The sequence below is a fragment of the Lontra canadensis genome, unplaced genomic scaffold (assembly GCF_010015895.1).
Source record: "Lontra canadensis isolate GAN:19392208 unplaced genomic scaffold, GSC_riverotter_1.0 scaffold19, whole genome shotgun sequence".
Lineage (NCBI taxonomy): Eukaryota > Metazoa > Chordata > Mammalia > Carnivora > Mustelidae > Lontra > Lontra canadensis.
Window position 1 is genome coordinate 10,207,678 of NW_022631013.1, and position 15,248 is coordinate 10,222,925.

The 15,248-nt window shown below is 40.8% G+C and overlaps 1 protein-coding gene across 2 annotated transcripts in view; it reads left to right on the top strand.

Annotated features, from left to right (window-relative positions):
- UBAP1 (ubiquitin associated protein 1) overlaps window positions 1-15,248 on the top strand; it is a 61,515-nt gene that overhangs the window by 27,159 nt on the left and 19,108 nt on the right. For both annotated transcript variants that reach the window (XM_032860399.1, XM_032860400.1), the window contains exon 2: window positions 5,598-5,638. In XM_032860399.1, coding sequence (XP_032716290.1) covers window positions 5,605-5,638 — 34 coding nt within the window. In that variant the 5' untranslated portion in view covers window positions 5,598-5,604. The remainder of the gene's footprint in view (window positions 1-5,597; window positions 5,639-15,248) is intronic.

Consider the following 15,248-nt stretch of genomic DNA (forward strand, 5'->3'; position numbering starts at 1 on the left):
CCTTTTGGGGCACCTGGGTGGCTCAGTGGGTTAAAGCCTCTGCCTTCGGCTCAGGTGGTGATCCCAGGGAGCCTGCTTCCCTTCCTCTCTCTCTGCCTGCCTTTCTGACTACCTGTGATCTCTGTCTGTCAAATAAATAAATAAAATCTAAAAAAAAAAATTACATCCTTTTATTTAGTAATAGGGGTACTATATATATATTTTTTAAAGATTTTATTTAGTTATTTATTTGACAGACAGAGTTCACAAGTAGGCAGAGAGGCAGGCAGAGAGAGAGAGAGGAGGAAGCAGGCTCCCCGCTGAGCAGAGAGCCCGATGTGGGGCTCGATCCTAGAACCCCGGGATCATGACCTGAGCCGAAGGCAGAGGCTTTAACCCACTGAGCCACCCAGGCGTAGGGGTACTATATTTTAATTATAACTTTTTTAAATAGAAATTTTACTTTTTTGCACATAATATGCATGCTTTAACATGGGAGATAAAGAGGAGAATTTTTTATTTGCATTTGCCTAAGGAATAATGATATTGAACATCATCTCACGTGCTTCTTGGTTATCTGTATATGTCTTCTTCGGCGAATTGATTATTCGTATTCTTTTGCCCATTTTCTAGTTGGGTTATGTGTCTTTTTATTACTGAGTTGTGGTGTTATTTATATATTCTAGATACAGTCCCCTTATCAGATACATCACTTGCAAGTATATTTTTCTCCCATTCTGTGGGTTATCTTTTGTTTGAACCTTTTCAGAAAAAGCCATTAAGAATCCATTTAGGGACACTTGGCTGGCTCAGCCAGTAGAGCTTGCAACTCTTGATTTCAGGTTCAAGTCCCAAGTTCAAGCCCCAAGTTTGGCGTAGAGCCTACTTTTGGTGAAACTTTTTTTTTTTTTAAGATTTTATTTTTTATTTGACAGAGAGATCACAAGTAGGCAGAGAGGTAGGCAGAGAGAGAGGGGGGAAGCAGGCTCCCTGCTGAGCAGAGAGCTCCATGCAGGGCTCCATCCCAGGACCCTGAGACCATGACCTGAGCCAAAGGCAGAGGTTAACTCACTGAGCCACCCAGGTGCCCCATTTGTTGAAACTTCTTAAAATATTTATGAAGTGGGGCGCCTGGGTGGCTCAGTGGGTTAAGCCTCTGCCTTCGGCTCGGGTCATGATCCGAGGGTCCTGGGATCGAGCCCCGCATCGGGCTCTCTGCTCAGCGGGGAGCCTGCTTCCTCCTCTCTCTCTCTCTCTGCCTGCTTTTCTGCCTACTTGTGATCTCTCTCTGTCAAATAAATAAATAAAATCTTAAAAAAAAATATTTATGAAGTTAGCTTCTTCTGGGGATTGTTTGCAAAATTATTTTTTAAATCAGAGGCTCAAGGAGTTTCTCCTAACCCATTTACCTAAAAAACACCCGCTTTTTCCAACAGTTGATATCCCACAATATTAATAAATACTAGGGACAGATAGATGAAAATGCTCATTTTCTGCATCTCTGTGTCACAGCTGTCTTTGGTGGGTGCTTAAATACTGCTTTTTTTCCCAGCAGAGACTTAAGCACATTTCTGCTATGTGCCTATGTGTGAAGGGTGAGACTGCCAAGAATCTTCTCCGTTTTAGGAGTCTCACAGTATTGTGATTTACTTATATTTTGATGACTTTGTAGCATGTATGCCAATGAAATATCTTCTGCACATAAAAGTTTTAAATCTTTTTTTTAAAAAAGATTTTATTTATTTGACAGGGACACAGTGAGAGAGGGAACACAAGCAGGGGGAGCGGGAGAACGAGAAACAGGCTTCTCGCTGAGCAGGGAGCCTAATGTGGGGCTCGATCCCAGGACCCTGGGATCATGACCTGAGCCGAAGGCAGACGCTTAAGGGACTGAGCCACCCAGGCGCCCCGATTTTAATCATTTTTAGCATGGTTTGTTACTTCTTTGAAAATTGATAATCCATATACTTTATAATTTTAACTCTCCACTAGAATTAATTAGAATTAATTAATTAGAATTAATTAAACCAGAATATTTTGTCCCACATCATGCTGGAAAACAAACTTTTAAAGTAAAGCTTTAAAGAAATTATAAAATAGGGATGCCTGGGAGGCTCAGTTGGTTGAGCATCTGCCTTTGGCTCAGGTCGTGATCCTAGGGTCCTAGGGTCCTGGGATCGAGTCCCACATTGGGCTCCTTGCTCAGTGGAGAGCCTCCTTCTCCTTCTGCCTCTCCCCCTGCTCATGCTCTGTCTCTCTGACAAATAAAGAAAATCTTAAAAAATAATAAAAGAAATCATAAAATAAATACCTGTTTACTGTAGAATGTTCAGAAACCGTAGAGAACTGTTATGAATTATTCCCAGTCCTACCACCTAGAGGCAGCCACTTTTTAAAAAATTTTTATTCATTTTTTAAGAGATTTTGTTTTTAAATAATCTCTACATCCAAGGGGCTCAGATCTACAACCCTGAGATCAGAGTCACACGCTCTATAAACTGAGCCAGTCAGGTGCTCCTTACATAATATTTTCTACCCTTTAGAGTCCCTGGTAACTAGATTACTTTTCCTATAGTTTTGCCTATTTTCTATTCCTGTAGTTCGTTATATATAAGTAGAATCATATAATATGTAACCTTTAGAGCCTGGCTTTTTTCACTTACCATGATACATTTGAAATTGGTCCATGTTGTAGTTGTGTTATATCCTACACCATGCACAATTCATCTATTTATTTATTTATTTTAATAATTTTTAAAATTTTTTTTATAAACATAAAATGTATTATTAGCCCCAGGGGTACAGGTCTGTGACTTACCAGGTTTACACACTTCACAGCACTCACCATAGCACATACCCTCCCCAATGTCCATAACCCCACCACCGTCTCCCTCCCCACCTCCCCCACCCCACCACCACCCTCTCCCTCCCCACCTCACCCACCCCACCACTGCCCGCAACCCTCAGTTTGTTTTATGAGATAAGAGTCTCTTATGGTTTGTCTCCCTCCGATCGCATCTTGTTTCATTTATTCTTTTCCTACCCCCCAAGCCCCCCACGCTGCATCTCCACTTCCTCTTATCAGGGAGATCATATGATAGTTGTCTTTCTCCAATTGACTTATTTTGCTAAGCATAATACCCTCTGGTTCCATCCATGTCATTGCAAATGGCAAGATTTCATTTCTTTTGATGGCTGCATAGTATTCCATTGTGTGTATGTGTATATATACATATATGTGTGTGTGTGTGTGTGTGTGTATATATATATATATGTACCACATCTTCTTTATCCATTCATCTGCTGATGGACTTCTAGGTTCTTTCCATAGTTTGGCTATTGTGGACATTGCTGCTATAAACATTCGGGTGCACATGCCCCTTCAGATCACTGCATTTGTATCTTTAGGGTGACTACCCAGTGGTGCAATTGCTGGGTCGTAGGGTAGCTTTATTTTCAACTTTTTTTTTTTAATTTTAATTTTAATTTTTTTAAAGATTTAAAAAAAAATTTATTCATTTGACAGAGATCACAAGTAGGCAGAGAGGCAGGCAGAGAGAGAGGAAGGGAAGCAGGATCCCCCGCAGAGCAGAGAGCCCGATGTGGGGCTCGATCCGAGGACCCTGGGATCATGACCTGAGCTGAAGGCAGAGACTTTAACTGAGCCACCCAGGTGCCCCTATTTTCAACTTTTTTTTTTTTTTAAGATTTTATTTATTTATTTGACAGAGATCACAAGCAGGCAGAGATGCAGGCAGAGAGAGAGGAGAAAGCAGGATCCCCCGCAGAGCAGAGAGCCCGATGTGGGGCTCGATCCCAGGACCCTGGGATCATGACCTGAGCTGAAGGCAGAGGCTTTAACCCACTGAGCCACCCAGGCACCCCTATTTTCAACTTTTTGAGGAACTTCCATGTCATTTATTTATTTTTAAGATTTTATTTATTTTAGAGAGTGTGACAGAGAGGGGGACGAGCAGAGGGAGGGAGGCAAGCAGACTCCGTGTTGAGTGTGGAGCTGATTGGGGGCTTAATGCAAAGCTTGGTCTTAGGACCCTGAGATCATGACCTGAGCTGAAATCAAGAGGCAGAAAGCTTAACTAACTGAACCACCCAGGTGCCCCTGTCAGTTCATCCATTTAAAGTATATAGGGGTGCCTGGCTGGTTTAGTTGGAAGAGCATGAGACTTTTTTTTTTTTTTTTTTTTTTTAAGATTTTATTTATTTGACACAGAGAGAGAGAGGGATCACAAGTAGGCAGAGGCAGGCAGAGAGAGGGGGAAGCAGGCTCCCCGCCGAGCAGAGAGCCCAAAGCGGGGCTCGTTCCCGGGACCCTGAGATCATGACCGGAGCCGAAAGCAGAGACTCAACCCACTGAGCCACCCCCCCCCCCCCCCCCCCCCCCCCCCCGCCCCCAAGCATGAGACTCTTGATCTTGGGTCACAAGTTCAAGCCCCATGAGACTCTTGATCTCAGGTCACAAGTTTAACCCTAGGTTGAGTATAGAGATTACTTAAATAAATAAAACTTTAAAAAAAAAAGATCAGCTTGTTAATATCTTTCTTTCTTTCTTTCTTTTTTTTTTTTGAACACCGAAAGATTATTTATTCATGTGATCATTCAACAAATGTCATCTTTCTTTTTTTTTTTTTTTTTAAAAGATTTTATTTACTTATTTGACAGTGAGACAGCGAGAGAAGGAACACAAGCAGGGGGTGTGGGAGAGGGAGAAGTAGGCTTCCTCAGAGTGGGAAGCTGGACCTGGGGCTCCATCCTAGGACCCTAGGCTCATGACCCCAGCTGAAGGCAGATGCTTAATGACCGAGTCACTCAGGCACCCAATTTGTTAATTTCTTAAAAAAAAAAAAAAATCCAATGCAGATTTTAATTCTCTTTTGAATAGTTTTCACAAGATAGGTGCAATATACTTTTCCTTTTTTTGTTTTTTTAACTTTTGGTAGAAAATAGATTATTTTCAGTATGATGCCTTACAGTGTATTATAAACAGGCTAATAGACAAAAGACAATAAATTCATAGAGCTAGCCTTAATTTTTCCCCCCTCCTTATATTTTTAAGTTACAGGTATAAACACCATATCAAGGGCAGTAGATCGACTTTTAGGTTTAAGAGCTCAGATTATTTGTTTGAGACAGGACTTCAGACCTACTTTTATAGGGGCTGAAAAATGCAAAGATGTGTGGTTTTATGTTTTTGTCCTTCACTTAAAAAAATTTTAAGATTTTATTTATTTGAGAGAGAGAGAGAGCCTGAGCACAAGTTGGGGGAGGCAGAGGGAGATGGAGACTACCCGCAGAGCCGGGAGCCTGAAGTCTGGCTCCATCCAAGGGCCCTGGTTCATGACCTGAGCTAAAGGCAGACACTTGACTGTCTGAGCCACCCAGGTGTCCCCACACATACATTTTTAGAACATGCAGATTTTAGAAATATTTAACTTTTCTCTAGAAAACTAGTATCTCTTTCTCCTTTTTTGAGATTTTTGGGACTGAGAAGTTTGAAGACTGTATTCTGAGGTTTTTTTTGTAGTCTCAATTTTCTCATAATGATTTGTTTTTATCCCCTCAGAGCATGGTGTGCTTAAAAATATTTCTTTGTTTTTCAGGTTCTAAATGGCTTCTAAGAAGTTGGGTGCAGATTTTCATGGTAAGTGGACTGTTAGATATCATGGTTTAAGTTATGATTTGCTCTGAGGATTTGAAATCACTTAGCGTTAAGTAAATGCCCCTTTTTGTTTATTTAAATGAACAGCTTGAGAAAAAAGTTGTGCGACAGTGTAGCCTGTACATTCTACTGGATTTCAGGTAATGTAATACTGAAGTATTGAAGTAGTTAGTTACATTTTAGAGTCTCTGTGGTTATTGTACTTGAAACTACCAGAGATGGATGGGGAGCCTACCTATTTTTATTGTTTTGAAGTCCTTAACATTCCCTTTCTTACTCTCTGGTCGTAGCTTTTTGTTGTCTCAGGTGTGAAACACTCTAAAACTTTAGTTAATACTTAATAATGTTTTGCTTTAGTGTCCATCCTGGTCATCTTCCCTTCCTGCCCCACAGTGATAGGAAATAATTACTACAAATAAACCATGATCAGTAATTACAGAAATGTTAGTAGTAGTAATTACAATTTTGTATTTGAAATGAATAGTTTATCATCCTTTTCTGTGATACAGCCTTTTAGTAAACTTTATTATCTGCATTTGGGAGGAATGGATGTGCCTAAGAATTAAAGTTAGATTCTCTTTTCATACAGTAGAAGATAAGAATTAAATACCAGAAATCCAAACAACACAGTTATTTAAAAAGGGTTTTGGAGGATGCCTGGTGGTTCAGTCAGTTAAGCATCTGACTCTTGATTCTGCTTAGGTCACGATCTCAGGGTTGAGATCAAGCCCTGCTTCAGGCTCCGTACTGGGCATGGAGCCTGCTTAAGATGGTCTCTCTCCACTCTGTGCTTCTTCCCCACTTAAAAAAATGAAGATTTTTAAAGCTATCCTTTCATTTAAAAAAAATATATATATTTATTTATTTGACAGAGATCACAAGTAGGCAGAGAGGCAGGCAGAGAGAGGGGAGGAAGCAGGCTCCCCGCAGAGCAGAGAGCCCGATGCGGGGCTCGATCCCAGGATCCTGGGATCACGACTCGAGCTGAAGGCAGATTGAGCCACCCAGGCGCCCCATATCCTTCCATTTTTAAAATCATGTCGTTGTAAGAATGGTTTGCCAGGTTGCATGGCAACATACATTGGTATGCTCTTCTGGTTGCTTGATCGAATCAGTCAGCTCAATCAGGCTGCAGCAGCAGTCACTGGGGTTCTAACTTGCTTGCATATTTCATATAACAGTTTAATATTTTGAATTACCATTGTGCATATGCTTACATACATCAGTTGTATGTGTTTTGTTAAGTCATTTTGGAGTTAAGTCAGTCATGCTCAGGGATTTACTTTTTTTTTTTTTTTTTAAATACTGTTTATTTACTAGACCGAGAGACACAGTGAAAGAAGGAACACAAGCAGGGGTAGTGGGAGAGGGAGAAGCAGGTTTCCTGCTGAGCAGGCAACCCAATGCGGGACTTGATCCCAAGACTCTGGGATCATGACCTAAGCCGAAGGCAGACACTTAACCGACTGAGCCACTCAGGTGCTCCAGGAGTTTGCATTCTTTATAGCAGGTTAGGCATCAGATCTGCCAGGTAAGCTATTTCCTATTGTCTAAGGATTATTAGACAATACTTTTAAAGTATTCAAATGATAGTAGAGAGGTAGATCTGAAGTTGCCTCTGGATCACTTTTTTTTTGGATCACTTTTTTAAAGAAAAATGACAGAGGAAAGGCCTGGGAGAGAAAATAGCAAAAAAGAAAAATTTTAACTTAAAATCTTATTTCAAAGATAAACTATGTATTTCAACTCTTTGGGAAGTCCTTAGGTAAAGTGTATATCTCGACTCTTTGGGAAGTCCTTTTTGACTAGAGTGAAAATAAGATGAACCCCAGGTTACGTGTTCCAGCTAAACAGTCCAGAGAGAAGATTCTAATTTTGAAGTTATATGATCAGTAACTTTTTTTTTTTTTTTAAGATTATTTATTTATTTATTTGACAGACAGAGATCACAAGTAGGCAGAGAGGCAGGGAGAGAGAGGAAGGGAAGCAGGCTCTCTGCTGAGCAGAGAGCCTGATGTGGGGCTCGATCCTAGGACCCTGGGATCATGACCTGAGCCGAAGGCAGAGGCTTTAACCCACTGAGCCACGCAGGTGCCCCCCGATCAGTAACTTTTTAAGAAATTCCTCCATCTCCTTACATTCCTCACCAAAATTTTGTTGTTTAAGTGAAACATTCTACATGAGTAAAATTTGAGAAAATTTTTTTTTCTTTCCTTTCCTTTCTTCTTTCCTTTCTCCTCTCTTTCTTCTCTCCTTTCTCCTTTTCCTTTCTCCTTTCCCTTTTTCCTTTTCTTCAGTAGGCTTCACGCTAATTGTGGAGCCCAGCGTGGGGCTTGAACTCACAACCCTGAGATCAAGACCTGAGGTGAGATCAAGAGTCAGATGCTTAACCAACTGAACCACCTAGGTGCCCCGAGAAAAGACTTTTTTCTCTTTCTCTTTTCAGCTTCTGTTTTTAACTGCGGAGCTCTTACTTGAATGTCTGTAGCTTTAAAGTTTTTAAGAGTAAAAAATCTTATTTTTAGATATTATGTAGTTTAAGGAATAGAAATTAAAGGAAATAGGCAAAAAAAAAAAAAAAGGTGGGGGGAGAATAGCAATCTTGTTGGCATCTGAGTGCAGGAAATCAAGTTTAGCCTGGTCTTAGCTGAAATTAGAAAGCCAGGAAGCTAAGGTTCATACTCCCTCCATCTCTCAGGAAGCTACGTAGCCTTTTCTTAGGCTTTTCTCTGTGGGTGTGCTCCATTTTTATTCTTCTGTTTATAGACTTGCTTTTTTGACCTACTTGAGTAGAGTGCGTAGGGTCAAAAATGGCCACCCCCCATTATTTTACTGCTTGCTACTTGATCTTTCAGTTTAAGTGGCTAACATCATGTAGCTAAAGTTTTTCTATCTTTTGGCCAAGGGATAATCTGATTGGTACAGCCTAGCTTATAGGCCTGTGGATTGAATCTCCCTAAGGTAGGTATTATCTGACTGGCTCATTAGGGTTAATGAGTGTATGTGTGTGTATAATTCTTTCAGGGCATTTGAGATGTGGATAAGGAGGTAACATTTGTTCTTGTGACTGGATATTAAATTGCCTTTTGTCTTTTTAAATATTTGGGCTGACTAGATCCTGTGCTATGACTACTATTTGATTTACTTTCCAAGTTCATTTTTTAAAAAAGATTATTTATTTATTTATTTATTTATTTGACAGAGACACAGCAAGAGAGGGAACACAAGCAGGGGGAGTGGGAGAGGGGGGAGAAGCAGGCTTACCTCTCAGCAGGGAGCCCGATGCGCTGCTGGATCCCAGGGTCCTGGGATCGGGACCTGAGCCGAAGGCAGATGCTTAACGACTGAACCACCCAGGCGCCCCCCTCCCCTTTTTTTTTTTTTAAGATTTTATTTATTTGACAGAGATCACAAGCAGGCAGAGAGAGAGAGAGAGGGAAGCAGGCTCCCCGCTGAGCAGAGAGCCCAATGTGGGGCTCGATCCCGGGACCCTGAGATCATGACCCTAGCCGAAGGCAGAGGCTTTAACCTACTGAGCCACCCAGGCACCCCCCCCCTTTTTTAATAAAAAAAAAAATTTTTTTTAAAAAGATTTATTTATTTATTTATTTGACAGACAAGAGATCACAAATAGGCAGAGAGGCAGGCAGAGAGAGAGGAAGGGAAGCAGGCTCCCTGCTGAGCAGAGAGCCAAACACGGGGCTCGATCCCAGGACCCTGGGATCATGACCTGAGCCGAAGGCAGAGGCTTTAACCCACTGAGCCACCCAGGCCCTCCCCCGCTTTTTTAAAGGTTTCATTTATTTATTTGTCAGAGAGAGAGAGAAATGTGTGCTCACAAGCAGGGAGAGTGGCAGGCTGAGTGGGAAGCAGGCTTCCCGCTGAGTAAGGAGCCCAATGCAGGACTGGATCCCAGGAAGCTGGGATCGTGACCTGAGCTGAAGGCAGATGCTTAACCAACTAAGCCACCCAGGTGTTCCTCAAGTTCATCTTTTTCAACTAAGGCAGAACTTCTTCCACTCTCATTAATAACTACATATCCCTAAATGACAGAATAAGAGAATAAGCAGTTAATTCTGGAAGCCCTTTAAAAATATTTTGCTTGTATTATATTATGTAAATTGCAAACTCTTGGCTTAGTTTTAAAATCAGGCCTTTCTTGGAGTCTGGTGTTTTAAAATGTTACTTCTCTTTAGTTTTTAACTTATTTTCCACTTTATTTAAGAAAAAAATTATTTTCCAGAAGTCACTTTTTACATTTATTTTTATTTTTAAGATTTTATTGTTGTTATCATTTTTTAAGCTTTTATTTATTTATTTGATACCAAGTACAAGCCAGGGGAGGGGGAGAGGGAGAAGCAGGCTCCCTCCTGAGCAGAGACACCCCCCACTCCCCAACCAATGCGGGACCTGATCCCAGGAAACCTGTACCATGACCCAAGCTGAAGCAGGGCATGACTGACCCATGCAGGTGCCCTATTTTTTTTTTAAAGAGAGTGTGTGGGCGCATGGGAGCGTGCAGGCATTGGGGGAGGGGTAGAGGGAGAGCCAGAGGTGGATCCTTACTGAACTGAGCCACCCATGTGCCCCCAGAAGTGGGTTTTTAAAAACGTTTTAACAGGGGCGCCTGTATTGCTCAGTTGGTTAAGAGTCTGCTTTTGGCTCAGGTCATGATCTCAGGGGTCCTGGGATCAAGCCCAGCATGGGACTCCCTGCTGAGCAGGGAGTCTGCTTCTCCCTCTCCCTCTGCCTTTCCCTGTGCCCCTCCCCTGCTCTCTCTCGCTCTATCTCAAATAAATTAAATGGAGAAAAAAGCTTCAACAAAAAGATTCCTTTTTTAATATCTGAGAAAGTTCCTTGAGATTCTAATTTAGGAAAAAAATAAGTCTATATGATCAGATAAAACTTAATAAAACTAAACTCTTTTCTTTGAAAAGCCACGCTGTTCTATTAATGACGGTTGAGGTAGCTAACTTCTAAGGGAGGTTCATTTTGCCTTTGGTTTAATTTCTCCTAGGATACTGAAATACTTTTTCTGCTGAGTGATGAAGATGTTTTATTTTAAATTGTTTTTAAAGTTGATCTGTTACTGCTTTACAGTGTAATGTAAAGAAACTGGCCGTCATTGAATCATTGCTCCCATTCCCCCACCATCTTTCAAGAATTTTATCTTTGTTTTCAGCATTGTTACTGTGATGTGCCTTTGTATGATTTTCTGTGTATTTATCCTGCTTGAAATTAGCTAAACTTCTTGGATCTGAGGGCTGATATCTTTTATCACTCTGGGAAAATTTGCAGCCATTATTTCCTTTCATATTTCTTCTGTCCCATTGTTTCTCTCTTATCCTTTTGAGACTCTAATCATACACATATTAGGCTGTTTGATACTGGCCTAAATATCTCTTAAGGCTCTGTTCCATTTTGTTCTTTTTTTTTTTTTTTTTTTTCCACCTTTGTGTTTCAGTTCAGTTAATTTCTTTTGACCTACCCTCAGGGTCTCTGGTTCTTTCCAGGACAGCCTGGTTATGAACCATCAAAGATTTTCTCTCTGATACTACATTTTTCATTTCTGGCATTGTTGCTTTGTTTCCTTATATTTACGTCTCTTATTGAAATTTCTCATCTGCTTACACATGTTCATCTTTTCCGTTAGATCCTTTAGTATATTTATTACAGTTATTTTAAACCTTTCTGATAATTTCAATATCTTTGCTATCCCTCAGTTTGTGTCTGATGACTGGTTCTTCTCTTAATGATGCATCACATTTTCTTGCTTTTTTGTGTGTCTTATTTTTGATTGAATGCCAGACATTGTATATTAAAAAGCTGATTTTGAAAAAAAAATGATTTTGTAGGTTATCTGGCTTTTGTTGTTAAGGTATGAGTCGCATTTTCTTGTGACTTTACATCCTGTAGCAGGATGTATAATGTTGTGTGTATCTGTCTTCATGTGTATCTATCTGTCAACTTTAATTAATTAATTGATTGATTTATCAAAGGTGGGGTACATGCACCAGCAGGAGAAGGGGCAGAGGGAGAGAATCTCAAGCAGACTCTGTGCTGACATAGAGCCCCACATGAGGCTCAGTCTCATAACCTTGAGATTATGACTTGAGCTGAAATCAAGAGTTGGAGGCTTAACCTACTGAACTACCCAGGCACCCCTAATCTAAGTTTAAAACCAGCCTAATGGCTTTAAGATAGTGATACCTGGTCATGGAATTGTATTTTTCACTAAATTTTAATTTTGGTCTTTACTCTTGGTCTTTTTCAAAAACTTCAATTTGAATCCTCAATTTGAAGTCACGGTAAAACCTGAATTAAGCATAATCTGGTTTCTACCCTCCATTATGAATTCATCTCTCCTCTTCTCTGGAATTACAACTTTTTTGCAGGAAAACGTGCTGGTGACAAGATTATAAGCATATCAGCAATTCGAAAAGAAAGAAATCACTATGATGCTTTCGGAGAATTTATCCTAATTTACTACATTTTTAGCCCATTCTCTTCCACTGTGGTGTAATGCAAAGTCAGGTGCAGAAACTGATTTCAGGGAACTGCCACAGCCATAGTCATCAGAGATATACTTATTTTCTTTCTCAAAACTGAACTTAAGAAAGTGAGCTCAGACATTTTAGAAAGATATTCAATAATAAAGACTGAAACTGAAAAGTATTTGGGGTAAGCTGGAAATTTGTTAGTCACACTGTTTAATTCTCTGGGCCATGTAGTTAATTGAGTTTTATTGAATCTATTTAAAAAATAAGGTGTATTGAGAAACGAGAAATTGGTGTCTTTAAATATATGTATTTTGATTTATTGGATTAAAATGAATAATTTGTAAGGCATAGTCAGTTATATTTGCAAAATACAGTCTTTATAATCCTCAAAGCATGATCATTAATTAAACTACAGTAGTCTTCTGTCCATTTAAAAGGTTGCTTGCTTTGTTGCCATTTCTTTATTTCTTTATTATTTTTTTTTAAGATTTTATCCACTTATTTGATAGAGATCACAAGTAGTCAGAGAGGCAGGCAGAGAGAGGAGGAAGCAGGCTCCCTGCCAAGCAGAGAGCCCGATGCCTGGCTTGATCCCAGGACCCCGAGACCACAACCGAGCCAAAGGCAGAGGCTTTAAGCCACTGAGCCATCCAGGTGCCCCTGTTGCCATTTCTTTACATGCCTTTTTTTTTTTTTTTTAAAGGTTTTATTTATTTAGCTATCTTTTTTTTTCTTTTTAAAGATTATTTATTTATTTATTTATTTGACAGATCACAAGTAGGCAGAGAGACAGGCAGAGAGAGGAAGAGAAGCAGGCTCCCTGCTGAGCAGAGAGTCCGATGCCAGGCTTGATCCAAGGACCCTGGGATCATGACCTGAGCTGAAGGCAGAGGCTTAACCCACTGAGCCACCCAGGCACCCCTAAAGATTTTATTTTTAGGTAATCCCTACAGTCAGTGTGGGTCTCAAACTCAAACTCTCAACTCTGAGATCAAAAGTTATGTGCTTCATCCATTGAGCCAGCCAGGTGCCCCTAAAAGTTTTTTGTTTTTTTTTTTAAAGAGCGAGAGAGGGGCGCCTGGATGGCTCAGTGGGTTAAGCCTTTGCCTTCCGCTCAGGTCATGATCTTAAGGCCTTGGAATCGAGTCCTGCATTGGGCTGTCTGCTCAGCAGAGAGCCTGCTTTCCTCTCTCTCTCTCTCTGTGTGCCTCTCTGCCTACTTATGATCTCTCTGTCAAATAAATAAATAATATTTTTTAAAAAAATAAAATAAAGAAAGAGAGGGGCCCCTGGGTGGCTCAGTTGTTAAGCATCTGCCTTCGGCTCAGGTCATGATCCTGGGGTCCTGGGATCGAGCCCTGCATTCGGCTCCCTGCTTAGCGGGAAGCCTGCTTCTTTCTCTCCAACTCCCCCTGCTAGTGTTCCCTCTCTTCCTATCTCTCTCTCTCTCTCTCAAATAAATAAAAATCTTTCTGTGTGTATGTGTGTATTTAAAGATTTTATTTATTTATTTGACAAAGATCACAAGTAGGCAGAGAGGCAGGCAGAGAGAGAGGGGAAGCAGGCTCTCTGCCAAGCAGAGAGCCCAACATGGGTCTCAATCCCAGGACTCTGGGATCATGACCTGAGCTGAAGGCAGAGGCTTTAACTCACTGAGCCACCCAGGCGCCCCTCAAATAAATAAAAATCTTAAAAACAAAGCAAAACAATAAAAGAACATGCACCACGGGGTGGGTTGACGGGGTGGGGAGGGACAAGGGGAGAGAGTGAGAGAGGATCCCAAGCAGCTTCTATGCCCAGTGCAGAGCCCTGTGGGGGCTCGATCTCATGACCCGGAGATCATACAGCCTGAGCCGAAATCAAGAGTTTGATGCTTAACTGACTGGACCACCCTAAAAGATTTTTTAGTTTTAAGTAATCTCTGCATTAAAGAGTCCCCATGCTTTACTAACTGAGCCAGCCAGGTTTCCCTAAATGTGTTTTTGCCCTTTATTCTCCCCAGCCCCTTTCTCCAGTAAACACGTAACTGTTGGCTCATTCCCTACCAACAAAGTTTAAAGGATTAAGACCAGGGAAAGTTAGAGGATGTGCCAAGTCACCTTGGCATTGCCTTTGTTTGTGAAATGAAACTGATTTTTAAAAGCAGAAACCTTTAATTGGTGTTAAGGAAGGGAAACAGTTGTTTAAAGGTACAATACTTGATCCATCTCTCCCTATGCCAGGGCCTACTTCAGTTTACAGAATATAAGTCATCAGTGTATACAGCACTGTCATAGTTTCCTAACTGAAAGTTGGGCAAGGAAACTGAGCACCCTTTGAAAGATAACTCATTTGGCTCAGATATGTTAAGTATGTTATTTTTTATAGATAATTTTCTCCTTCAACTCCCATCACCATTCTGCAGTAGAACTGTTCATTTAAGAAATTTTGTTAGGAGGGGCGCCTGGGTGGCTCAGTGGTTAAATCCTCTGCCTTCGGCTCGGGTCATGGTCTCGGGGTCCTGGGATCAAGTCCCACGTCGGGCTCTCTGCTTAGCAGGGAGCCTGCCTCCTCCTCCTCTCTCTCTCTGCCTGCCTCTCTGCCTACTTGTGATCTGTCTGTCAAATAAATTAAAAAAAAAAAAGAAATTTTGTTAGGAAAAAGAAAATTTTGTTAGTTTTAGTATGGATTTTTTTTTTTTTTAAGATTTTTATTTATTTATTTGACAGAGAGAGAGATCACAAGTAGGCAGAGAGGCAGGCAGAGAGAGAGGGGGAAGCAGGCTCCTTGCCAAGCAGAGAGCCCAAATTGGGGCTCAATCCTAGGACTTTGGGATCATGACCTGAGCTGAAGGCAGAGGCTCAACCCACTAAGCCACCCAAGCGCCCCTGGATGGGATTTCTTAATATTTGTATATCATACACGCTTATGTTATTATGGGTAGGATTTTTTTCAGAGTGTGTGTGTGTGATAATTAACTTACTTTGAATGAATAAACATTGTAAAACTAGACTTAATTTTGTGATTGTTAATTTGACTAAATCTTGCCAGTGCTTCTTAGAAAATGCTAGTTTCAGCTTTGTCTCCTATCAGGACTCTAGCTAAAGTTAAAA